This window comes from Mercenaria mercenaria, chromosome 8 (genome assembly GCF_021730395.1).
Source record: "Mercenaria mercenaria strain notata chromosome 8, MADL_Memer_1, whole genome shotgun sequence".
In the NCBI taxonomy this organism is placed as follows: domain Eukaryota; kingdom Metazoa; phylum Mollusca; class Bivalvia; order Venerida; family Veneridae; genus Mercenaria; species Mercenaria mercenaria.
In genome coordinates this window covers 38132222-38158592 of record NC_069368.1, presented here as the reverse complement: position 1 = coordinate 38158592, position 26371 = coordinate 38132222, and the positions used below count along the sequence as shown (strand labels likewise).

At 36.1% G+C, this 26371-nt stretch overlaps 1 protein-coding gene and 1 long non-coding RNA gene across 4 annotated transcripts in view; one reads left to right on the top strand and one right to left on the bottom strand.

Annotated features, from left to right (window-relative positions):
• LOC123566563 (sorting nexin-24-like) overlaps positions 1 to 26371 on the top strand; it is a 223908-nt gene that overhangs the window by 36925 nt on the left and 160612 nt on the right. For all 3 annotated transcript variants that reach the window (XM_045360793.2, XM_045360791.2, XM_045360792.2), the window contains exon 2: positions 10851 to 11039. In XM_045360793.2, the coding sequence (XP_045216728.1) occupies positions 10851 to 11039 (189 nt within the window). The remainder of the gene's footprint in view (positions 1 to 10850; positions 11040 to 26371) is intronic.
• LOC123566564 (uncharacterized) lies at positions 78 to 3632 on the bottom strand. The gene is made up of 3 exons (XR_006689445.2): positions 3505 to 3632; positions 1901 to 2010; positions 78 to 1262 (listed from the first exon to the last, which is right to left on the bottom strand). It is a non-coding gene; the product is annotated as an uncharacterized LOC123566564 (long non-coding RNA).

The following is a 26371-nucleotide window of genomic DNA, read 5'->3' as shown; positions in this document are numbered from 1 at the left end:
TAGCACAAGTGTTCCCCATGATGAGATGATGTGTCGTGCGCCAAATCCCAGACCCTAGCTCAAAGGTCAAGGTCACAATTGGGGTCAAAGGTCAATAAGGTTTTTTCCCTGTCCGATCCAGAACTCTGTCATCCATCAAGGGATTACAATATTACTTGGCATAAATGTTTCCCATGATGAGACGACGTGTCATGCGCAACACCCAGTACCCTAGCTTAAAGGTCAAGGTCACACTTTGAGATCAAAGGTCAAGAGGATTTTTTTCCTGTCCGGTCTATAACTTTGTCATGCAAAGCAGGATTTAGATATCAGTTGGCACAAATATTCCCCTGGATGAGACAACATGTCATGTGCAAGAACCAGGTCCCTAGGTCTAAGGTCAAGGTCATATTTAGAGGTCAAAGGTCAAATTCAAGAATGACTTTGTACGAACATTTCTTCTTCATGCATGGAGGGATTTTGATGTAACTTGGACCAAATGTTCACCACCATGAGGCACCCTTGTTTTTAGAATTACGTCCCTTTGTTGTTACTATAAATAGATTTTATTGTAACTTTTTTATTACTGGCGGTAGAGAAAAATAGAGACCATTTTTCTGTGGTACAGCATGCATGTTACATCCAATTTTTAGGTGTATTTTTACCTATCTCTACCTGGTAAAGAGTTTCTTGTGGACTTATATTATATAGATTTTTTTTTTTTTTTTTTTTTTTTTTTTAAAGATTAATTTCCCTTTGTTGTTACTATAAATAACTTACATGATAACATTTTTATAATCAGCCAAAAAAATTCAATATGAAAACAACTATAGGTTTTATATATATATAAATTTTAATCCAAGTGTTTTGTTATAGCATATTGTATATATAGTACAATATTGTTTATACAACATTGACAGATATCAGTTCATTATGTTATACTGCAGTAGAGAAAATTAGGTGCCTTCCAGTAGGGGACTTTGTATTGCATGGCAATACTTCATTCACTTGTTTATTCATTTTTTTTTTAAAATATATATCAAATTTTCTGTAGCTCCCTTTTACTGTGGCTTATGTTAGAGACAGAGGCTAGAGATATTGTAAATTTTATGAGAAAGTGGTATCAGAGAGGATTTTAATGCCAAGTGCTTTACATGTAATGACTCTAACGACTGATGCCAGTCTAAATGGCCTTCTGTTTCTTCTGCTGTAAACAGCATAGCAGGCCTGGCCATTCCTTTCTGTGGCGTCTTTGCAAATTCATGTTCTGCAATCAGCTGTTCCTACAAGTATAAATACAAATAAATAAATTCAAATAAAGATTTTTTAAAGTATTACTTATTATATTATTACTTGGTTCTGAAAATAAACATATGTATTTATTTGATTCACCATATTTGTATATTTAAATTCATGAACATATGTAAGACCTCTCTGTTTGTCAATTCTAATTTGTGAAATATTAATTGATTGAGTTTAATTTTAAACACCTGTTTTCAACAATATTTCAGTTATATACAATGTACATCCGTGAAAGAACAAGTGCATATTTCTTGATGCAAATCTAATAATCCTTTTATTACATGATGGCATTGATACTTAAAGGCGTAAGCTAGAATTTCCTGTATATGAGATGGGTGAAATTTTTTTCCAATAATAGAATTTCTTCAAACTTTGGATGTTGAAGGACTATCATCAATAAACAAAAAATGTGCAATAAAATCATAGGTCACCGGTATTGAAAAAGAGTTATCTGCCCTTGAAAACGGCATTTTTGGGAAATATAACATACGCCTTTAAAACTATAATAAAAATGATATAAAATTGTTCTTAAGCCTGAGTAAAACTGAAAATATCATGGTAAAAGAACTTTTAAACATGACCAGATACTTGAAACTGCGTCACAAATGACGTCACACACCCGATATGAAATTCGAACTTCAATATATTTCGGGATGGCTTCAGTAGATGGCGAATGACTCTCCAAATTTTACTCCTTTGGATGTAAGGCCATTTTTTCCAGCACACAATCTGTAAAAGCGAACAATACATCTATTAAAAGATATATTTTTTTAACAGTCTGAAGATCATTTATTGACGTTTTAGGTTCCATTGAAACTTAACAGAGTTTATAAATGAGTATGTAATAAATAGAACATACCGTGAGGATGTCTCAAAACTAGGTTAGTAAACAATAAGTTGCCTTAGGGAAAAATGACTTATACATAACACACATCAAGGGAAAAAACTTTGCTCATGAATCAATAGGTTACTTTGTTTTGTGGGAATTTATGCATTTTGAAACAATTAAAGTGCAATAACTCTGCAGTAACTGAAGAGATTTAATGAAAGATGTGTATGCACCACTTGTGTCAAATTTCATGAATATACATCAATGGATTACTTGTTATGTAGAAATTTATGGATTGTTGAACAATTAAAGGGCAATAACTCTGGTTACGTGAAGTGATCCTGACGAAAATTGCACATGCAATGCTGTCCTGTAGTGATCTACATTTTTATAAAGTTTCATGAAGATCCATCAATAGATACAGGAAAAAGTCCCTATTTTTTACCAAATCAAGGGGGGAAATTCTTCTTTTACTGCTCCACAGAAAAAACGACTGCGAATCCCACCGGGATGAGGGTGGGATTCCACCGGGAAAATTCATCTGGATACCATGACTGGGATGGCCATTTGGAATCCCACTGGGAATTTCATCCCACCGGGAAATTTCGTCGGGTTCCCGGTCGATCCCAGTGGGATCCCAGCAGGATCCCAGCTGATCCCACTGGGATCCCGGTGGATCCCATTGGGAATCCCACCAGGATCCCGTCTCAAGTCCCACTGGGACTGGGGCGGCCATCTTGAACACCACCAGGAAAATTCGTCTGGATTCCACAGCGAATCAGGGATTACTTCTGAAACCAATGATTGGATCTGACCAATTTTTCACGAAATCCAATTGATATTTATTAAAGTTTGGATCCAATCAAAGAATAAATGAAACTTCTACCTATATGACTGAACATTCCAAAATAGGAAGTTTTTAGCAGAAGGAATGACACAAATAAAATGGAATAAACACATGCACAGTACCATTCTATAATTTCTGTTTCGTTGTGTTGGGTCAGTTGAAGGAAAAAATTTATATGCTGTGTTCTCGTAAGAATAAATATACAAAAATCTAATGTAAACAGGTAATTTGGTAATTATTCTTTAATTTCACAATATTTACATTATTATTTCATACACGTTTTAATGAAATAGCTTATAAATGAAATGGCACACACCTCTGAATTGTTTCCAGTAACATTTTTACTACTTGATTTCTATATCATGACTCACAGTCCATTTTTATAATGTATATCCTTTCCTGGCGGATTATATCCGAACATTAGTACACTACGGTGCAATGTTCACACAGACAACATGCACATATCACAGTATAAATGGATATTTCTAAAGCGAATTTGACTATAATTATTATAGAAAATAGGAATGAAACCATAATAATAACATACAATTTAAAATACTTTACAATAAAACTTGTTCATTTCTCTTGTCTGCTTCGTACACCAGAAGGCACAGAGTGTAGCTTTCCTCCCGTACCGTTACCGTATTTTAGTGCAAGTAAACTGTATACCGCCCTAGGGGTCTATAAAGATTTCATAAAATATTATTAGGAACTGACAAGTATTATTGTCTGTATTAGAAAAGTTAAATACATGTATACATGTACAATTATGACTATAATTGATACATACTGGTGATAAACGATATAAAATTTTTAAAAGTTGTAGATCTATATTTGATGTGCAGTGGTTACATTTTGAGAAACACGTAATTACTAAGTTTCGCGTGACTTCACCACAAAAATGACAAATGGCATGAGCTTCTCAATTCAAACTGATAACCAAAGGTGTGATTCTCTTTTTGTTACGATCAAATGGCCAGTAATTATCGGCAATTGGCGTGTCACCTCGTGTCCGTTTTGTTGTTCACAGTTTGATCTCGGTTAAAGATAATACTCGATTTTTAGTAAGTATCGTAATATTTGTGATTTTATTTTATATTTCTTTCATCAAAATACTATTAATTTATTTAAAGTTAATATTGTTTGAAAGAAATATAAACCACTTGATCTTTTACGGAACATTACGGCAAGCTTAGATTATAGCGTAGACAGTAAGCGCGGAGAGTAGCTTCCTTTACCAAAATGGCGAAACCGTAAACAAACTTGTATCGTCTATGACAAAGTTGTTGATTTCTAAGAAGACTATTCATATTGCGAATGCAAATGCACATCAATGTATCCTGGTAAAATAATAAGAGTAAAAGGAATGTTTGTGTTGAAATTTTATATTGCATCAACCCGAAAATGGAAAACTGACAGTGAATAACATAATATACCGGAGCGATTCACATTTGGTGAATTCTTGGTATCCACTACACTCAACAAAATAGCGTATGGATCCGTATTTATCCCGAAAGATGATGTCTGTAACATTATAACCTGTCAGATAGTGCTGTAAAACTTGTTAAAATCTACTTGTCAAATAGAAAGCAATTTATTAAATTAGGCTCGTCTTACAGTAGTTTAATAAAAATTATTAAGGGAGTCCCTCAGGTATCAATTTTAGGTCCAGAGCTTTTAGCTCACCTGAGCCAAAGGCTCATGGTGAGCTATTGTGACGGCTCAATGTCAAGCATCCGTCGTGCGTCGTCCGTCCGTCTAACCCTAACCCTAGGGCTTTGATATCTGGTGTCTAGCATCATCTAGTGGTCCTCTACCAAAATTGTTCAAATTATCCCCCTAGGGTCAAATATGGCCCTGCCCCGGGGGTCACATGGTTTATATAGACTTATATAGGGAAAACTTTGAAAATCTTTTTGTACAAAACCACATGGCCTAGGGCTTTGATATTTGGTATGTAGCATCATCTAGTGGTCCTCTACCAAGATTGTTCAAATTATTCCCCTAGGGTCAAATATGACCCCACCCCAGGGGTCACGTCATGGTTTATATAGAGTTATATAGGGAAAACTTTGAAAATCTTCTTGTACAAAACCACAGGACCTAGGGCTTTGATATTTGGTATGTAGCATCATCTAGTGGTCCTCTACCAAGATTGTTCAAATTATCCCCCCAGGGTCAAATATGGCCCCGCCCCGGGGGTCACATTGTTTATATAGAGTTATATAGGGAAAACTTTGAAAATCTTCTTGTACAAAACCACATGGCTTAGGGCTTTGATATTTGGTATGTAGCGTCATCTAGTAGTCCTCTACCAAGATTTTTCAAATTATCCCCCTAGGGTCAAATATGGCCCCGCCCCGGGGGTCACATGGTTTATATAGAGTTATATAGGGAAAACTTTGAAAATCTTCTTGTACAAAACCACATGGCCTAGGGCTTTGATATTTGGTTTGTAGTATCATCTAGTGGTCCTCTACCAAGGTTGTTAACCAGGTTTTCAACAAAAACCTGAGTTATTAGATTGGGGTAGATGTCGGTTGGGCGGGTGGGCGGCGGCGGCGGCGGCGTCAAACTGGTGTTTCCGGTCAATAACTTTTGTTTCGGTAAAGATATTTGAATAAAACTTGGTGTGTATGTAGCTTATATCAAGACAAAGGCTGGGATTGATTTTGGGGTTTCTGGAGTCAAGGTCAGGGTCACTGTTACTTAAAATAGAAAAAGGGTTTCCGGTCAATAACTTTTGTTTCGATTAAGATATTTGAATAAAACTTGGTATGTATGTAGCTTATATCAAGACAAAGGCTGGGATTGATTTTGGGGTTTCTGGGGTCAAGGTCAAGGTCACTGTTTCTTAAAATAGAAAAAGGGTTTCCGGTCAATAATATCATGATGAAACTTGGTGTATAGAAAACTTATATAAAGTTGTAGCTTGGGATTGATTTTGGGGTTTCTGGGATCAAGGTCATGGTCATTGTTACTAAAAATAGGGTAAGGGTTAGGTTAGGGTTAGGGTTAGCATATCTTCTACATGCATGGAGGGATTTTGATGTAACTTGGCACAATTATACACCATCATGAGATGAAGTGTCTTGCGCAGTTCCCTTCTTTAGAATTACTTCCCTTTGTTGTTACTATAAATAGCTTATATTGTAACTTTTTCATTACTAGACGTAGGAAAAATCAAGACCACTTTTCTGTAGTACAACATGCATGTTACATCCAATTTTGAGGTGTATTTTGACCAATCTCTACCTGTAAGGATTTCTGTGTGGACTTTTTTTTTGTATTTTTTTGTATTTTTTTTTTTTTTTTTTTTAAGATTAACTTCCCTTAGTTGTTACTATAAATAACTTATATTGTAACTTTTTATAATTGACCGTAGGGAAAACCCAAGACACTTTTCTGTGGTACAACATAGTTGTTACTTTCTAATTTTAGGTGTATTTTAGGTATTTCTACCTGGTAAGGAGTTTTTTTGTGGACTTAGAAAAAGAAAAGAATTACAATGATTACTAAACAACCACAAAATTAGAATTACATCTGCAAATACAGGTGCTAGAGTAAAGAAATTTGCTGTGACTGGCGTATATTGTGACATTCTGGCACTCTTGTTTATTCTTATGAAAAGTGTTGAAAACCTGGTTTCGTGGCATTGCCGCGTTTCTTGTTCAGATTATCCCCCTAGGGTCGTGCGTCGTCCGTCAACAATTTGTAAAAAAATCTTCTTCTTGAAAACCACTGGGCAGAATTTCACCAAACTTCACAGGAATGATCCTTGGGTGGCCCCCTTTCAAAATTGTTCAAAGAATTGAATTCCATGCAGAACTCTGGTTGCCATGGCAACCGAAAGGAAAAACTTTAAAAATCTTCTCCTTAAAAACCAGAAGCCCTAGAGCTTAGATATTTGGTATGAAGCATTGCCTAGTGGACCTCTACCAAGTTTGTTCAAATCATGACCCTGTGGTCAAAATTGACCCCGCCCCAGGGGTCACTTGATTTTACATAGGAAAATCTTAAAAAATCTTCTTCTCAAAAACCAGAAGCCCTAGAGCTTAGATATTTGGTGTGAAGCATTGCCTAATGGACCTCTACCAAGTTTGTTCAAATCATGACCCCGGGATCAAAATTGACTCCGCCCCAGGGGTCACTTGATTTTACATAGGAAAATCTTCAAAATTTTTCTAAAAATAAACCAGAAGGCCTAGAGCTTAGATATGTCACATGTAGCATTGCCCCAGGGGTCACTTGATTTTACATAGGAAAATCTTTAAAAATCTTCTCCTCAAAAACCAGAAGCCCCAGAGCTTAGATATTGGACATGTAGCATTGTCTAGTGGACCTCTACTAAAGTTGTTCAAATCATGACCTGGGGTCAAAATTGACCCCACCCTAGGGGTCACTTGATTTTACATAGGAAAGTCTTCAAAAATTTTCTAAAAATAAACCAGAAGGCCTAGAGCTTAGATATTTCACATGTAGCATTGCCTAGTAGACCTCTACAACATTTGTTCAAATCATGACCCCCTGGTTCAAAATTGACCCCGCCCCAGGGCTTACTTGATTTTATATAGGAAAATCTTCAAAATTTTTCATAAAATAAACCTGAAGGCCTAGAGCTCAGATATTTCACTTGTAGCATTGCCTAGTGGACCTCTACAAAATTTATTCAAATCATGTCCCCCGGGGTTAAAATTGACCCCGCCCCAGGGGGGTCACTTGATTTTACATAGGAAAATCTTTAAAAAAGTTCTAAAAATAAACCAGAAGGCCTAGATCTTAGATATTTGACATGTAGCATTGCCTAGTAGACTTCTACATAATTTGTTCAAATTATGACCCCGCCCCATGGGGTTACTTGATTGTACATAGAAAAATCTTCAAAATTTTCTAAAAATAAACCAGAAGAGCTTAGATATTTGACATGTAGCATTGCCTAGTGGACCTCTACAAAAAAATTTCAAATCTTGACCCCCCAGGGTCAAATTGACCCAGCCCCAGGGGTTACTTTATTTTATGTTACTATAAATAGCTTATTTAGTAACTTCTTTATTATTGGCCGTAGGTAAAAACCGAGACCACTTTTCTGTGGTACAACATGGATGTTTTTTAGGTGTATTTTGACATATCTGTACCTTTAAGAAAATTTCAATTATATTTACTCATGATTCTTTTGATTGATCTTGATTACGATTTTTTGACCTTCTTGTCCTGAAGTGCAATGATAACAGGTGAGCGATATAGGGCCATTATGGCCCTCTTGTTTATTTTACCACTATCAAAAAGTACTTTGTATAACTATGCAGATGACAATACTTTATCATATGTTTGTGGTTCACAATCTGATCTCGTTAAAACACTAGAAGAGCAAAGCATCATACTTATTGACTGGTTTGCTGCTAATCACATGAAAGCAAATCCTGAAAAGTTTCAAGCCATTGCTTTTGGCAAAGATATTCATAAGCTGGGACCAAGTTGCCTGTCAGGGTAGTTCTTCTTTTAGCAACCGTTGAGCATATCACAGAAAGTAGTAAGGCAATGATAGTTTTAATAAGCCATGATACCTAGCGTTATGTACGTAACATGTGTCTTTCATGTTTATTTTGTTTGTTAGAATTTTATGTTGTATTTATAATAACATATATGTATGTGCTTTATAATTTGTGCAGTCGGTTTCAAAGCTCTTAACAGCTAATGTTGTCATTGTTTATATACTGACCTGTAAATAAATATTGCTTGACTGTACTCGACTTGGGCCTTATTATGCCTGATATTACTCTTACGGAGATGGCCGAGTCTTCCTGATTGATCATTGTAATATTTGTACAGCTTTACAACCGTTGTTGATGTAAAATTTAATGGCTGATTTGGACTATAGAAAATACTAAACTTTTCAATGCTTTTGTTGTAATTCTAATACAATCTAACATTATTCAGTTTAATTCAGGTACCGATAACAGTACCAATACATTCTGGAAATGGTATAACCCCATACTTTCTGAAGTGAATACTATGTACCAAATACCAGTACCCAACCCTTAATACCACTATTTAAAACAAATTGTATGAAGGTATCTTTTACCCATATTTTATACATATTTCAAAGTTGTGATTTATTTTTACCTTGAAGTTCCCACTAAAATAGTGTATTATGTGAACTGACACTAAATCATGAAGCTTAAGATTTTTCATTTCTCGACTTGGGACTTGAAATCAACATGAGTATTTAAATATTTGATTAGTCATAAAAATTTTTTATTCCAACACTGAAATTTGTTTTATTAATAAACATTTTTCCAGCCCAGCCCTTTAAAAAATTCACAGATGGGCGTAAAGGGAAAAAACAGGCAACAAAAAGTAATGCAGTCAAAAATACTTTTCAGTGGGATCCCACCAGGAAATCTACTCGCCAATCCCGGTATGTTATCACTGGGATCCCACCGGGATTAATTTCCATCCCACTGAAATAATAGCATCCCTCTGGGATTAAGTCATCCCACTGGGATCCCAGTTTGATTTTCTGTGGGGTGGGTAAATGGAGATACTAGTAAAACTGGGCAATGTTAATGAGCGTATAATAATTACAGTCTGTATGAGGTTTAGTGATTCTAGCTAAAATATTTTTTCAGTTACAAGCATTTTCATTGTCGAGACCGCTTGTGGAAGCGAAGACATAGTTGTCCAAATGGCTGTTCGTTGTATGTGCGTGCGTCAGTGCGTCCGTCCGGATTTGTTTGTCCGGACCATAACTTTGACATGCATGGAGCAATCTTGTTTATATTTGGCATGAATGTTAACCTCAGTGAGACGGAGTGTCATGCGCAAACCCCAGGTTCCTATCTCAAAGGTCAAGGTCACAGTGGTCAAAGGTCAAATTCAAAACGACTGTCCGGAGCATTGCTTCTTCATGCATGGAGGGATTTTGATGTAACTTGGCACAATTGTTCACCATCATGAGACGGAGTGTCAAGCACAAGAATCAGGTCCCTAGGTCTAAGGTCAAGGTCACTCTTAGAGGTCAAAGGATACAAGAATGACAACTTTGTCCGGAGCATTTCTTCTTCATGCATGGAGGGATTTTGATGTAACTTGGCATAAATGTTCACCACCATGAGACGGAGTGTTATGCGCAAGAACCAGGTCCGTAGGTCTAAGGTCAAGGTCACACTTAGAGGTCAAAGGTCAGATAGAAGAATGACTTTGTCCGGAGCATTTCTTTTTCATGCATAGAGGGATTTTGTTGTAACTTGGCACAGTTGTTCACCATCATGAGACGGAGTGTCATGGGCAAGAACCTAGAATTACTTTCCTTTGTTGTTACTATAAATAGCTTATATTGTAACTTTTTTTATTACTGGTGGTAGAGGAAAATCAGGACCACTTTTCTGTGTTACAACATGCATGTTACATCCAATTTTGAGGTGTATTTTGACCTATCTCTACTGGTAAGGGTTTTTGTGTGGACTTGTCAATTGTTTTTTTTCTTGTTTTTTTTTTTCTGAAGATTTACTTCCCTTTGTTGTTACTACAAATAACTTATATTGTAACTTTTTGCAATCTTTTTTTTATTTGGCATAAATGTTTGCCTCAATGCGACAGTGTCGTGTGCAACTCCCAGTCCTTTTGACAGCTGACGGGCTCGACATGTTGCCCGTGGGCATCTAGTTTTTTTTAACAAATCAAGGGGGATAATGCTATATGTGAGCAGAGTTCATGTGCTATTTTTTTTATAATAACATAAGGTTTGGTGATTCTAGCTAATATACTTTTTGAACTATAAGCATTTTCAATTAATCTGACGGACAGATGAAACAGAAAGGAATTTATTTGAAACAAAATAATTAAACTGAAAACTACGGCCTGTAATTTATGTAGATTATAATTATGTTTCAGGCTTACAGAGTTGATGTGTTCCAGAGTGGCAGTTACCATACCTTACACAAGAGGTACTCAGAGTTTGAAGAACTGCATAAGCAGTTGAAGAAAATTATAGTCACACCAGAATTTCCACCAAAAAAAGTTCTTAAATTTAATCAGAAGATTGTGGAACAAAGACGTGTTGCCTTAGAAGCATATCTTCAGGTAATCTGTTTTTTCCTTCAGTACTATTTCAGTCTATCTGTCAACAGACTAAAGTAGAGTGCAAAGGTTGTATGACTGATTTCCAGGTAATGTATTATGAAATACATTGTAGCCTCTGATAACCAAAATATGAAAATGCTAATTATTTTAATAATCATATCAAAATGTTAATAATTTCAAGCAGAAAATGAAAATTGTAATTAAAAACTTATATATATTTTTTTTAACCCAGTACTTAATAAATTCATAATTTATATTATACTTGTAACTTTTACTGAATGTCAAAATTTGATTGTCAACTACTTCTCCTATGAGGCTTATAGCATCTTTTTACAATCTGCCTAAAGAAACACTTCAATTTTTGTACAGCTGTCTTTGAAGGAGTGGTGTGTATTATGTGAACAGCCGTGGTGCAGGCGGGTGATTGGGCAGTTGGCGTCCAAAGCATGTCTGCTCTCTTAAGTCGAACAGTTTTCATCCGATCTTCACCAAACTTGCTGACAATGTTTTTGGGTATAATATCTCGGCCAAGTTCGATAGCCAGTGAAATCGCCTTGGGCACTCTTCGATTATGGCCCTTTAATTACTTGAAAAACTGCAAATTTAGCATTGTCCGCTCTCTAAGACGAACAATTTTCATTAGATCTTCACCAAACTTGCTGACAATGTTTGTGGGCATAATATCTCAGCCAAGTTTGATAACCTGCCAAATCCCCCCAGGCACTCCTGGATTATGGCTCTTGAATTAGGTCAAGTTCAATGACATGCGTATTTTGTGACAGTCTGGCACTCTTGTTTTTGTTTATTGTTTAGCTGAAATTCAAAACACTTAACAATAAAACCTCGACTACGTCAATGAATGGTGTAATCTAAACAACATGTCCTTACACCCAAAGAAAACAAAATGTATGATTATTGGTTCTTCTATTTAGAATGCAGGCTTTCAAGTGGCCTTAAAATTCCTAAAAAATCCTAATTTTTTTAGGCCTCCCTAAAATTCCTAAAAAAACATTCAGAAAGGGCCAAATTCCTAAAAAAGCCCTTATTAATCCCCCGCAATGGCAGAGGGATTATAGGAATGGTCTGCGTCCGTCCGTCCTTCCGTCCGTCCTTCCGTCCGTAACAAAATCGTGTCCGGTCCATATCTCCTAAACCCCTTGAAGGGTTTTCATGAAACTTGGGTCAAATGATCACCTCATCAAGACGATGTGCAGAACCCATGAGTCAGCCTTGTCGGTTCAAGGTCAAGGTCACAACTCAAGGTCAAAGGTTTGAGCCTGCCATTTTGTGTCCGCTCTATATCTCATAAACCCCTTGAAGGAATTTTATCAAACTTGGGTCAAATGATCACCTCATCAAGACGATGTGCAGAACCCATGAGTCAGCCATGCCGGCTCAAGGTCAAGGTCACAACTTAGGGTCAAAGGTTTTGAGCCTTCCATTTTGTGTCCACTCTATATCTTCTAAACTCCTTGAAGGATTTTCATGTAACTTGGGTCAAATGATCACCTCATCAAGACAATGTGCAGAACCCATGGGTCAGCTTTGTCGGCTCAAGGTCAAGGTCACAACTCAAGGTCAAAGGTTTGAGCCTTCCATTTTGTGTCCGCTCTATATCTCATAAACCCCTTGAAGGAATTTTATCAAACTTGGGTCAAATGATCACATTATCAAGACGATGTGCAGAACCCATGAGTCAGTCATGCCAGCTCAAGGTCAAGGTCACAACTAAGGGTCGAAGGTTTGAGCCCTTCCATTTTGTGTCCGCTCTATATCTCCTAAACTCCTTGAAGGATTTTCATCAAACTTGGGTCAAACGATTACCTCATCAAGAACTCATGAGTCAGCCATGTCAACTCAAGGTCAAGGTCACAACTGAAGGTCAAAGGTTTCAGCTCTGTATCTCCTAAAGTCAGCCATGTCAGTTCAAGGTCAAGGTCACAGCTAAAATCAAAGGTTTACCCTTTCACTATCCATAGCAGTGGTGGGGGATTTAGCTGTCTTTCAGACTGCCTTGTTTGTTTAGATTATCCCTAATTTTTTGTAATTTCTACTAACTTAATTTTTTTTTGCACCAAGTTATGCATAATATAATGATCCAATTAATTTATTGAAGTTAATATTCTTTAAGATTCATTTACAGAGGATGCTTCTATCGGTTCACTTTAGAGGCCACATTTATGACCATATCTTAATAAAACTTGGTCAGAATGTTAATCTTGATGATCTTTAGGTCAAGTTCAAATCTGGGTCAGGTGGGGTCAAAAACTAGGTCACTAGGTCAAATCGAAGGAAAAGCTTGTTAACACTTTAGAGGCCACATTTACGACTGTATCTTCATGAAACTTAGTCAGAATGTTAAACTTGATGATCTTTAGGTTAAGTTCAAATCTGGGTCAAAAACTAGGTCGCGGTGTCAAATCAAAGGAATAGCTAGTTAACACTTTAGAGGCCACATTTATGACCATATCTTAATGAAACTTGGTCAGAATGTTAATCTTGATGATCTTTAGGTCAATAGGTCAGGTGAGCGATACAGGGCCTTCATGGCCCTCTTGTTACATATAATGATGCCATTTATTTTTAGTCCCCTGCTTGAAAACCAGTTCCGGAGACTAAAGGAATGCACTTTTCCATCCATCCGTCATTCCATCATTATGTCCGTCTGTCATTGACCCCTTGCAGAAATATTTTCCTGTTCTCAGGAAATCCCAGGATTATCAAGATTCTTTTAGCAAGGCTGCAAAAAAGTCCTGAAGACAGGACTTTAACACTAAAAAACAGGACAGTTGATAGAAAAATGAAAAAGAGAGGACTTTTTCTAAAAGATACAAATTGAAAGATGGTAATTAATTTCAAACATGATCTTGTAATGGTCTAGTAAGTTAATTACATCCTGGTGTTGAAGATCCATGTTTTGAGAAACTGTATCATTAAGGAGGTAGGTTACCATAATATTTGTATGTGCGCATGCCCAACCGGAAGCTAATGTGATGATTTACGATGACGTTTACGACAAACTAAATGTGTTTGTATATCCATTCTTCTGAAAAAAATCCTGAACCTGTCGCTGATCTGATGCTTAATGGTTTAATAATGCAGAAATAATGAATAAATTGCCGCAGAAATGCTTCAAAACATTGTTGCCTTAAAATGACGTCATGTTGCTACGTGTCAGTTACCGCGCAAAATTGATAGCTTTTATTTTGAAAGTATGTGTTTCTGTGCATTTTCTTTATTTGAAATATTTTTAAACAGCCATTATTTGCTGAAATATTTTTATTAGTCTTTCGGTCTGAATAATGATCAATATTTTGCTTCTTATTTTAATATGTAGTTATATTGAAATGTTATGCGGAATGTAAGAAAATGGACTCCCATCCAAGCTTTAGTGATGGATGGAAAGCATTATTTGAATAAGCCGGAGGCTGAGCATATACAGAGCAATTTCATTCTGGTCTAGGTTGAAAAATCGCGAGTTAAAAGGTTTAATTTGCCCGCCGTAGGTCGGCACATGCGCAGTGCGCATCAAGTGACTACCCGGAAGCCGAAAGCACACCATTCAGTTTTTTAAAGACTTATTTTTGTTGCTTCAGATTAGGAAAGGGAGGGCAATTTTATCAGAGGTTATCATAACACTAATACAGGGAAGGGTCTGTATATGCTCAGCCTCCAGCTTATTCAAATAATGCTCTCCATCCATCACTAAAGCTTGGATGGGAGTCCATTATTTTTCAAAGCCTTCAACATCACATATACAGAGCATCTTTAAAGGCAACAAAAATAAGGAAATTTTCAAAATCCCAATTTAATTATTAAACACTGCATTAATTAGCAAAAGACAAGCTACTAATCTAATTATCAAATACTGTGTTAGCAAAAGACAAACTACTGTCAACATTCCTACAATAAAATTTCCTAAAATTCTTCTCTGATTTCCAGTTTGCCTGAGAAATAATTTTTTTCATAGAACAACCTTTATTGTAAGCGGCTGAAGCCGAAGCACCCCTGAAACTGTGAGCCTTATACACTGATGTGTCTATTCCTGAAAGTTCCAATATATTTCTAAGCCAACTGGCTAATGTACTTGTTGTCACAGGCAAAAAAGTAACATAAGATATAAAAACCCTATCACTACTTCTCAATAAAGCAGTCTTCCGAATATAAAACATTAATGTATGCATAGCACAAACACTTTCGTTTTCATAATGTTCTATTCTTAAAGAATAGGACTGTCCTACTTTGGACGTCTTCAAGATATCGGTAAACGTGAATACAACTGTCTGTTGATTTTCTATCATATTACTAAGGTCCAAAGCACAAAGGGTCTGTGCCGTTGGGGCTGTGGTCAATGCAACTAGCGCCAAAGTCTTAAAAGTTAACAACTTCACTGACAAACTAGATAAAGGCATTAAACTCTTCAGATAGTTCAATACAATTGAAACGTCCCATGTCAAAAGATATCTCGGTTTAGCCGGTTTATGCACAAAAACACTTTTCATAAACCTTGGAATCAATAACAGTTCCTTGCACCACACATTTCCAAAAAATGGTAAAGTTTGCAAAAGCATTGCTTTATGAATATTGATGATCGAGTAAGACTTACCACATTTGAAGAGATAAAAAAGATAGGACAACACTACTGTTTCAGATGCACAAAACGGACTGGTATGCCTAAGATAATTCCAAAAATACCATTTTTAGCTCATCTGATTTTTTGAAAAAAAATGATGAGTTATTGTCATCACTTGAGCGGTTGTCGGCGTCGGCGTCGGCGTCTGCGTCAGCGTTGCCTGGTTAAGTTTTATGTTTAGGTCAGCTTTTCTCCTAAACTATCAAAGCTATTGCTTTGAAACTTGGAAGACTTGTTCACCATCATAAGCTGACCCAGTATAGCAAGAAACATAACTCCATCTTGCTTTTTGCAAGATTTATGGCCCCTTTTGTACTTAGAAAATATCAGATTTCTTGGTTAAGTTTTATGTTTAGGTCAACTTTTCTCCTAAACTATCAAAGCTATTGCTTTGAAACTTGGAATACTTGTTCACCATCATAAGCAGACCCTGTACATCAAGAAACATAACTCCATCTTGCTTTTTGCAAGAATTATTGCCCCTTTTGGACTTAGAAAATCAGTTTTCTTGGTTAAGTTTTATGTTTAGGTCAGCTTTTATCCTAAACTATCAAAGCTATTGCTTTATAACTTGCAACACTTGTTCACCATCATAAGCTGACCCTGTACAGCAAGAAACATAACTCCATCCTGCTTTTTGCAAGATTTATGGCCCCTTTTGGACTTAGAAAATATCAGATTTCTTGGTTAAGTTTTATGTTTAGGTCAACTTTTTCTCTTAAACTATCAAAGCTATTGCTTTGAAACTTGCAACACTTGTTCACCATCATAAGCTGACCCTGTACAGCAAGCAACATAACTCCATCCTGCTTTTTGCAATAATTATTGCCCCTTTTGGACTTAGAAAATCATTTTCTTGGTTGAGTATTATGTTTAAGGCAACTTTTCTCATAAACTATCAAAGCTATTGCTTTAAAACTTGCAACAGTTTTTCACAATCATAAGTGGACACTGTACATCAAGAAACATAACTCTATCCTGCTTTTTGCAAGAATGATGGCCCTTTTTAGACTTAGAAAATCATGGATAGGACAATATTTCTATTATACAAAAAAAATCAGATGAGCGTCAGCTCTCGCAAGGCGGTGCGCTTGTTTCCATGCGCTGTTATACTGTTTGACTTGGTGATGAAATCTGCAATTTCTGCCGGAACTCTTCTACTTTTAAGTTGTTTCCTGACAACTCTACACCAATCATCTTGAGTCTCTTGCAAAGGGGATGTAACTCCCCGTTGTGTGGTAACACCAATAAATCCTTGTGCCTTGGTAACCTGATAGGAAAATCAGACAAAATTTCTAGTAACGAAGGAAACCAACTCTGAGTAAACCAGTAAGGTACTACTAACAGTGCTTTATCCACCTTATCTGACACTATTTTATTGATAATTTTACCTATGAGGTTAAAAGGTGGAAAAATATATGGTGTAAACCTGCTCCAAGACAATGCAAAGGCATTGGCGGCCAGTGCACCAGGTTCTGGGAACCAAGAAACAAAATTAGGTAGACGATGGTTCAATCTTGAGGCAAGAAGATCTATGTCTGGTACAAAAGTCTGTCTACATAATCTATCAAATTTATCAGACTTTAACATCCACTCTGTGGAGTCCGAAAAGTTTCTTGAAAAGAAATCTGCAGAATTCAACCTTCCAGGCACATGCACTGCTGAAATGTAAATATCTCTTTCAATACACCAGTTCCAAATCTGACCTGCCAAGCTGTCCATTTCTATGGATTCCATCCCACCAAAATTATTAATATATGCTATGGCAGAGGTATTGTCAGATTGAACCTCTAAATGAATGTGTCTACAATCATCATATAATGCCTGCAGAGTATAGAAAATAGCATGCAATTCTAGGAAATTTATGCTATGTCCACAGACTTCTTCATTTAACCATCTACCATTCGTATGACGACCGTTTTCTAGATCTATTCCACCAAATCCATCAAAAGACGCATTCGTTCGGCATCTCCTAGAGACATTGGATGGCCTAATCAGTTTACCATTTTTAGATCTCACATTGTCAATCCACCAACGTATTTCCTGAACACTACCTAAAGATAATCACACTGGTTATTCGGGTACCTACTCGTGTGTGCGATACCGCCCTCGTCTGATTAATATACATGTTGGTGAACAGGAAATTCACACCTATAACAGGTAATTATTCTGTATTTTACTGAAGATTTGAAAAGTTTTAGTATTAAATGTATCAGAACATACCTTAACTATATCCATCTCAAATATCTTTCTCATATGATCTGAATAACTGAAAAAATACGTTTTTTGTCGCGGAAATGAAGATATTTTAAGGCGATGGTATATATTTTCACGATAAATGGTATTATTTCGGATTATATTAGGAATTTTTTATAAGGAAAATGGAAAGCAATTATTCTGTGTATTAGCCATTGCTTTCATTTCACAAAAACTTGAAGCACAGTAAAATTAGATCGATTTTTTGGAAGACAGTGTCTAGAAAATAAGATACCTCTGACGATGTACCATGGTACCATCCTCGTTGTTTCTGTCAATCCAGCGGATACCGTCCTCTTTATTGAAATGAACATTACATTGACGCAGACCCCTTTTCTAAAATTTAGCGATACTATGCAATGACCAGCTAGGATGAAGATAAAACTTTGGTCTTTTTATACCCTCCAGCTACTGGATGCAGCCTATCCGAAGAAAAACTTCTCACATAATTTCTTCAAGTTCGCTTTCAAGATCCATCTACATAAACACATTCTTAGGTGTATTTTTAATTGAAAGTTTGCGACCATACGTTTTGCCTTGTTATTTAAGTTGTTATGGGGTACAAAATGTTTGCAGCAAAAACAAAAATAAATTTGTTCAGAAATGATATGATTTTTGTGAAATATTGTATTGCGATCGACCCACGTTTAACTTCGTTTTGAGGAAAAAAGCCAGTTATTCGGTCAAAAATGTGCTTCGTTTGAGTAGTCGAAAGAAATCAGTAGTAAAAAGATCCTTGATTTTTGTGCAAAATTCGTGTAGAACAAGTGCATTAATCACACCTTTTTATTGCTGGAATACATAATGCATGAAATGAGATACACTTCACATACAAGTTTTGCAGATCGAAACCGAAAGTAGGGGGTTTATTGTGCGGACAGGAGCATATACGCGCCATTTTAGGGTAGCAGACCACAACTGACCGGCATTTTACTAGGAACTATTCAGCTCCCTCTTTATTTTTATCGTTACTTTAACTTATTATCGTTACTTTAACTTATGATAGAACTTTCATGAAAAACAGGTGTTGGAAAAAGTGATGTTCTGTTAAAGTAAGTAAAGAGGGCATGAAGTTAAGTAGGTTTGCAGGTTTGTCGAGCAAGTCAAGCCCCGAGCAATTTGCTTATCATCCAACTGTTGAAAGCAGAGCTAAAATGGTGGGAAATGAAAAGAAAAAAAGAAAGCGACGAGAAATTTTGCTTGCTCTTGGTAACCATTTGTACATTATTTCAAAGTTATTACAGCTCGTCTGATACTTAAACTTTAACAGAATATAATCTTACCTGCCTTATAGTCTGTTGCTTATTCTGTATTGCAAATGGTGCTTATGAATCTAAAGGCAGGAAGTTAAAGTATAAACAAGAGCTGTCGGAGGACAGCAACGCTCGACTATTCAACAGCCTTGTCAATTGAATGAATACAGAAGTTGAAAAAAGGGGCATCATTTTGTAAAATGCAAAATAGAGGTATTGAACCTCTGTACTGCATGTCATAGCATGACAGTGAACAAGTGTGTGAAGTTTCAATCCTTTCCAATTTGTAGATACTGAGATACCAGCTTACATACAAAAACTTAACCAAAAACTGCTAAGTCGAAAAAGGGGCATAATTTTGTAAAAATGCAAAGTAGAGTTATGGGACCTTCACAGTGCATGTTAGATCATGACAGTGAACAAGAGTGTGAAGTTTCAATCCATTCCAATCAGTGGATACTGAGATATCAGATTACATACAAAAATTTAACCAAAAACTGCTGTTGAAAAAGGGGCATAATTTTGAAAAAAAGAGTAGAGTTATGGGACTTGCTTAGTGCATGTCAGATCATGACAGTGAATAAGTATGTGAAGTTTCAATCCATTCCCATTAGTAAGTACTGAGATACCAACTTACATACAAAACCTTAACCAAAAATTTCTAAGTTGAAAAAGGGGCATAATTTTGTTAAAAAAGCAAAATAGAGTTATGGAACCTGTGCAGTGTAGGTCAGTTTATCACAGTGAATAAGTGTGTGAAGTTTCAATCCATTCCCACAAGTGGTTACTGAGTTACCAGCTTACATACAAATCCTTAACCAAAAATTTCTAAGTCGAAAAAGGGGCATAATTTTGTAAAAAAGCAAAATAGAGTTATGGAACCTGTGCAATACAAGTCAGTTTATCACAGTGAATAAGTGTGTGAAGTTTCAATCCATTCCCACAAGTGGTTACTGAGATACCAGCTTACATACAAAACCTTAACCAAATCGGGACGCGGACGCCGACGCATGGGCCAGTCCAATAGCTCTACTATTCTATGAATAGTCAAGCTAAAAACCAATCTGCTCTTACATTGTGCCATTGTAGATTACAAGAAAGCGTTTGATTCTGTCAATCGTATGTGTTTATGTAATAAATTACTACAGCATAACATTGATGGGAAAGTCTTTAAGGCTGTATATAATGCAATATATGATAATGCCTAATCTTATGTAAAGAATAGCCAAAGTCTAACAAATTTCTTTATTAACTCAACTGGTGTATGACAAGGTGAAAATTTATCACCAATATTATTTTCTGTTTTCTAGAATGATTTAGTCTCATATATGTCTAATTATTGTTCAAAACTAGTGGAAATATCAAAAATGTATAGGACCAGCTAAGTGATGATATTTCAGAAATGTTCTTCAAGCTATTTTTGTTACTTTATGCAGATGATACAGTGTTATTTACAGAATCTTAAAATGATTTACAATCTGCATTAACTTTGGAAACTTACAGTTAATTCAAATGAAACTAAGGTTGTTCTTTTCTAACGTGGAAAAATACATTTTAATAAGTCTACCTTTTATTATAATAATGCAGCACTTGAAGTAGTAGATGACTTCATTTATCTAGAAATTAAATTTAACTACAATGGTAACTTCAATAAAACTAAAATATATTTGGTTGACCAAGCTAGAAAGGCTATGTATGCTCCGTTGAAAAAAAAATGTAGGAAGCTGCAGCTTAGTATTGATTCATAGTTACATTTATTTGAGTCTGTGGTTCAACCAATATTACTGTATGGATCAGAGGTATGGGGATGTGGTGATGTTAACATTGTTAAAAGTTTTAAGCTTATTTTTTTGAAAACATTACTGAAGGTTAAAAAGTCAACACCTTATGTCATGGTTTTTGGTGAGCTTGGGGTATTACCAATAGATATTATAATTAGTAATAGAATATTGAACTACTGGTGTACAATTTATTAAATGGTAAACAAGAAAAGATAAACTATATACTTTACAGGTTCATGTATAGACTCCATAAGCAAAATGTAAATTATTGTTCTTAGATTTCATATGTAAAAGAATCTTTAGAACAACTTGGATCTTCCGAATTCTGGTTGAATCAGTCAGTACTTTCACCAGTGCATTTCCGCAATATTCTTATTTTAGAATGTCCCTACATTGATTTGGACAGAGTAAAATATATACCAAATGACTTTCAGCTGTTAAATGTAATGTCATTTCAACATTTATTTCAAAGTAATGATAGTACTCTTTTTAAGTTAGCATTGTTTGTACAGAAAATACTTCAACTTTTTAGGTAGGGATAGGTTTTTGTCACGGGCAGGTATTTGCTGGCCAGTTAAAACAGTGTTTTCAACCTGGTTATTAATGTACACCATCTTCTGTTTTTTAGCTTACAAAATATTTGTATTAGATCTATTACGACCGTAAAACTACTGTTTTATTTTATGTATTAGTGTTTGTTTTGTTAAATTTGTTGTTATTATAATGCTGATGCCGTATGAGCCTAGTTATAAATAAAATCTTGAAATCTTGAATCTCACAGATTTCATCCCTAGACGTACATTTAACGTTTACAACCGCTGAGAGGAGTGTGTGAACAAACAATAAAAACGGATAGAATCTGATACCCAGACTTCCATCTCTGCTTCTGTTTCTTCAGTTAGTCACCCGTAAGACACTTATACAGTAGTGTATATTGTATGTATTTGTAAACAAGTCACCTAATTAGCACTACCTTAATGGAGGGTGCGCCTATGAACAGAGGGGAATATTACAAGATACGATAAAAGGCAGATTTACGAAGCCGGAGCATCTCCCTAAACGAACACATGCTCAGAGAGAGGGTCCACTTTCCCTTTCAGGAAGAAAAAACTGGTCTCTACATTTAGCACTTTTGCTTGGTGTGCGATAAATTTGGTCGTTTTCATTATGAGACCGAAGGAGAAAAAGAAGAACTTCAAGAAGGCAAGATGATAGAATGCGTAGAATAGAGGGTGGGTGTGAGGGAAGATTTAATCTTGGTGAAATACTGCTAATACGGTCCACTCTCATTCTTTACATCGTTAAAGTTAAAATTCTAATCAAATAGATCGACCAACGGTCGGGTTTCACATTTCCAGTTCTTACAAGTTTTCAGATCCTCAAAGCAATTACCTTCAGTTGCGTTTATTTAGTGTACCGTATGCCAAAGCAATTGCTGCGGGGAGTTTTATAAATGTTCATTGACATAACGAGGACGGTACCCATGTGCAAACGGGTAGGTATCTTTGTTTATTTTCATCCATCGTCAGAGGTACCACCAAAAACAGCAACAGGATGCATATAATTGAAATTTTATCAACAAAAACAACTTGCAGGTACATGATCCAAACGTTTTGTAGTTGAGTATGTATACTTCTACCAAGGTGAGTGGCAAATTCAGTTATCTCAACTTTGAACAAAGAAAAATACGTCCCAAAACGTCAAAGTACGTAATTTTCGCTACATTTCTTCAAATTTTATAGTCATATCAATATTATTGAGGACTGATATTTTCACCAGTGCGAATTAATGCATTGCCTCGGACGAAGCTGTCTTTAAAATGTTCAACATTCTTAAATATGTGTCATACCTTGGCATTTTTTTAGCTCACCTGTCACATAGTGACAAGGTGAGCTTTTGTGATCACGCAGCGTCCGTTGTCCGTTCGTGCGTCCGTCCGTAAACTTTTGCTTGTGACCACTCTAGAGGTCACATTTTTTGTGGGATCTTTATGAAAGTTGGTCAGAATGTTCATCTTGATGATATCTAGGTCAAGTTCGAAACTGGGTCAAGTGCCGTCAAAAACTAGGTCAGTAAGTCTAAAAATAGAAAAACCTTGTGACCTCTCTAGAGGCCATATATTTCGTAAGATCTTCATGAAAATTGGTCAGAACGTTCACCTTGATGATATCTAGGTCAAGTTCGAAACTGGGTCACGTGCCATCAAAAACTAGGTCAGTAGGTCAAATAATAGAAAAATCTTGTGACCTCTCTAAAGGCCATATTTTTCATGGGATCTATATGAAAGTTGGTATGTATGTTCATCTTGATGATATCTAGGTCAAGTTTGAAACTGGGTCACGTGCCATCAAAAACTAGGTCAGTAGGTCTAAAAATAGAAAAACCTTGTGACCTCTCTAGAGGCCATATATTTCATGAGACCTTCATGAAAATTGGTCAGAATGTACACCTTGATGATATCTAGGTCAAGTTTGAAAGTGGGTCATGTGCCATCAAAAACTAGGTCAGTAGGTCAAATAATAGGAAAACCTTGTGACCTCTCTGGAGGCCATATTTTTCATGGGATCTGTATGAAAGTTGGTCTGAATGTTCATCTTGATGATATCTAGGTCAAGTTTGAAACAGGGTCATGTGCGATCAAAAACTAGGTCAATAGGTCTAAAAATAGAAAAACCTTGTGACCTCTCTAGAGGCCATACTTGTGAATGGATCTCCATAAAAATTGGTCAGAATGTTCATCTTGATGATATCTAGGTCAAGTTTGAAAGTGGGTCACGTGCCATCAAAAAGTTGGTCAGTAGGTCAAATAATGAAAAAATGTTGTGACCTCTCAAGAGGCCATATTTTTCATGGGATCTGTATGAAAATTGGTCTGAATGTTTATCTTGATGATATATAGGTCAAGTTTGAAACTGGGTCAACTGCGATCAAAAACTAGGTCAGTAGGTCTTGAAATAGAAAAACCTTGTGATCTTTCTAGAGGCCATACCCTTGAAGGATCTTCGTGAAAATTGGTCGGAATGTTCACCTTGATGATATCTAGGTCAGGATTGAAACTGGGTCAAGTGCCTTAAAAAACTAGGTCAGTAGGTCAAATAATAAAAAAAACCTTGTGATCTCTCTAGAGGCCATACTTTTCATGGGATCTGTATGAAAGTTGGTCTGAATGTTCATCTTGATGATATCTAGGTCAAGTTTGAAACTGGGTCAACTGCGGTCAAAAACTAGGTCAGTAGGTCTAAAAATAGAAAAACCTCAAAAATTATTAAAATCTTTTGACCTCGCTAGAGGCCATATTTTTCATGAGATCTTCATGAAAATTAGTGAGAATGTTCAACTTGATGATATCTAGGTAAAGTTCAAAGCAGGGTCACGTACCTTCGAAAACTAGGTCAATAGGTCAAAAATAGAAAAACCTTGTGACCTCTCTAGAGACCATATTTTTCAATGGATCTTCATTAAAATTGGTCAGAATTTTTATCTTGATAATATCTAGGTCAGGTTCAAAACTGGATCACATGAGCTCAAAAACTAGGTCACTACGTCAAATAATAGAAAAAAACGATGTCATACTCAAAACTGGGTCATGTGGGAAGAGGTGAGCGATTCAGGACCATCATGGTCCTCTTGTTTATATACCCTAAACAACCTACATGTACATTAATCACACGAAGGCGGTATCGCTCACACGAGTAGGTACCCGAATAACCAGTGCTGTCTTATTGTCAAAATTCATTTCGGGGCCAAGACCCACCAACTTGTTTCTTTCAAGAATTCTGTAATGTAATGGTGCTTCCAAAATTGCATGAAATGAACTTATAATCAAACCAATGAAAGAAGCAAGATCTCGGACAATAACAGTCTTATGATTCAACAAACTGTGAACTTTCTGAATAATTCTTTGAATTTTGTCATCTGTAAGATATATCTTGAATTCAGTGGTATCAATAATATATTCAAAAAATGTCATTCTTTGGCAAGGAATTAATACAGATTTCTTTCAATTAATAGTGAATCCAAGACTTTGTAGAGTGTCTAAGATAGCCCCACTATTTTCTTGACATACAACCTTTGATTGATCCATATTAATAGAATCATCTATATAATATGAAGAGCGAATCTTTTGTTGCCTAAACCAAGCAAAGATTGGACGCAAGATCTTCGTAAACATATAAGGCGCAATCTTGATTCCAAATGGTAGACAAACAAACGAATACAAGATAGAATTCCATGAAAATTTCAAGTATTTCCAATGAGTTGGGTGTATTGGAATAGAAAAATATGCATCAGCCAAATCAATTTTGGTCATAGAATCATATTTCTGGATCAAATCTAGAACAACATTGAATGTTTCTTGTTTAAAGTGATTGTATTCCACAAAAAGGTTCAAGTATCTGAGATTTATTACAGGTCGAAATTTATTTTCAGGTTTTGGTACTATAAAAATAGTAGATATAAATTCTCCTTCCTCTGTAACAGATTCAACAATGGCCCCTTTTTCTAAAAGTTCATGAACTTCTTTATCAACTATTTCCTTTTGATCAGAACTAAAAGGAATTTCTCTAGGAATTCTATCTTGATAATTATGGTTGTTGTTCAAAGTCTATTTTATAGCCAGAAACTGCACTCAAGATCCAAGGGTCATTTGTATATTTTTTCCATGCATCAAGACAATACTGTGCTTTACCCACAGAACTTACCTTATTTTTTACATTTCCTCGTTTGGGTTCTGAGCAGTTTCCGAAGTAACTGTTGCAGAAGGTGGTCTCCGAAGAGGTCGTTGGCGTCCACCTAGATTGGACCCTTTGAAACTCATGCCCCTCAGTGGGTACTGGTAAGGTCGAAACCCTTGTCCATGACCCTGCCAAAAAGGGTCAAAGCCATAGCCTTGTTGGTTACGATAACCGGCACCAAAAGGACGACGTCCACGATAACGTCCCCTCGAACGCATGGGGCCTCTATAATTGTTACTTGGGTAGTACTGGTCCCGTCCTAAGTACGAGACATTTCACAAGATTTCACCTGCTTTGAGAGGTCATCTCCGAAGAGCTTTGTGGTTATCTCCATAGACATGTTGCAAATAGGAGAATACTTTTTCTTGAGAAATGGCCTACAGAGGTATCTCCTCCTCAAACTTAGTGAATATTGAACTTGCCCTAAAATGGTAATCAGGCCAAAAAACATAGTTTTCATATCTAGGGTCATAGTTTTATTCCGTTGAAGCAGATTTATCAAGTCTATGATCGGAACCATCCCGTAAGAAACAAGATTCTGAATATCAACATATTGCTTGTCCTGACTATGTCCAAACTTATCAAGATATTTCCAAACTTCTTGATTTACAGTAGGGGGAACGGCCCTTTCACAATTAGCTGGCAACTTATACTTATTTATAATGTTAGAAGTGTC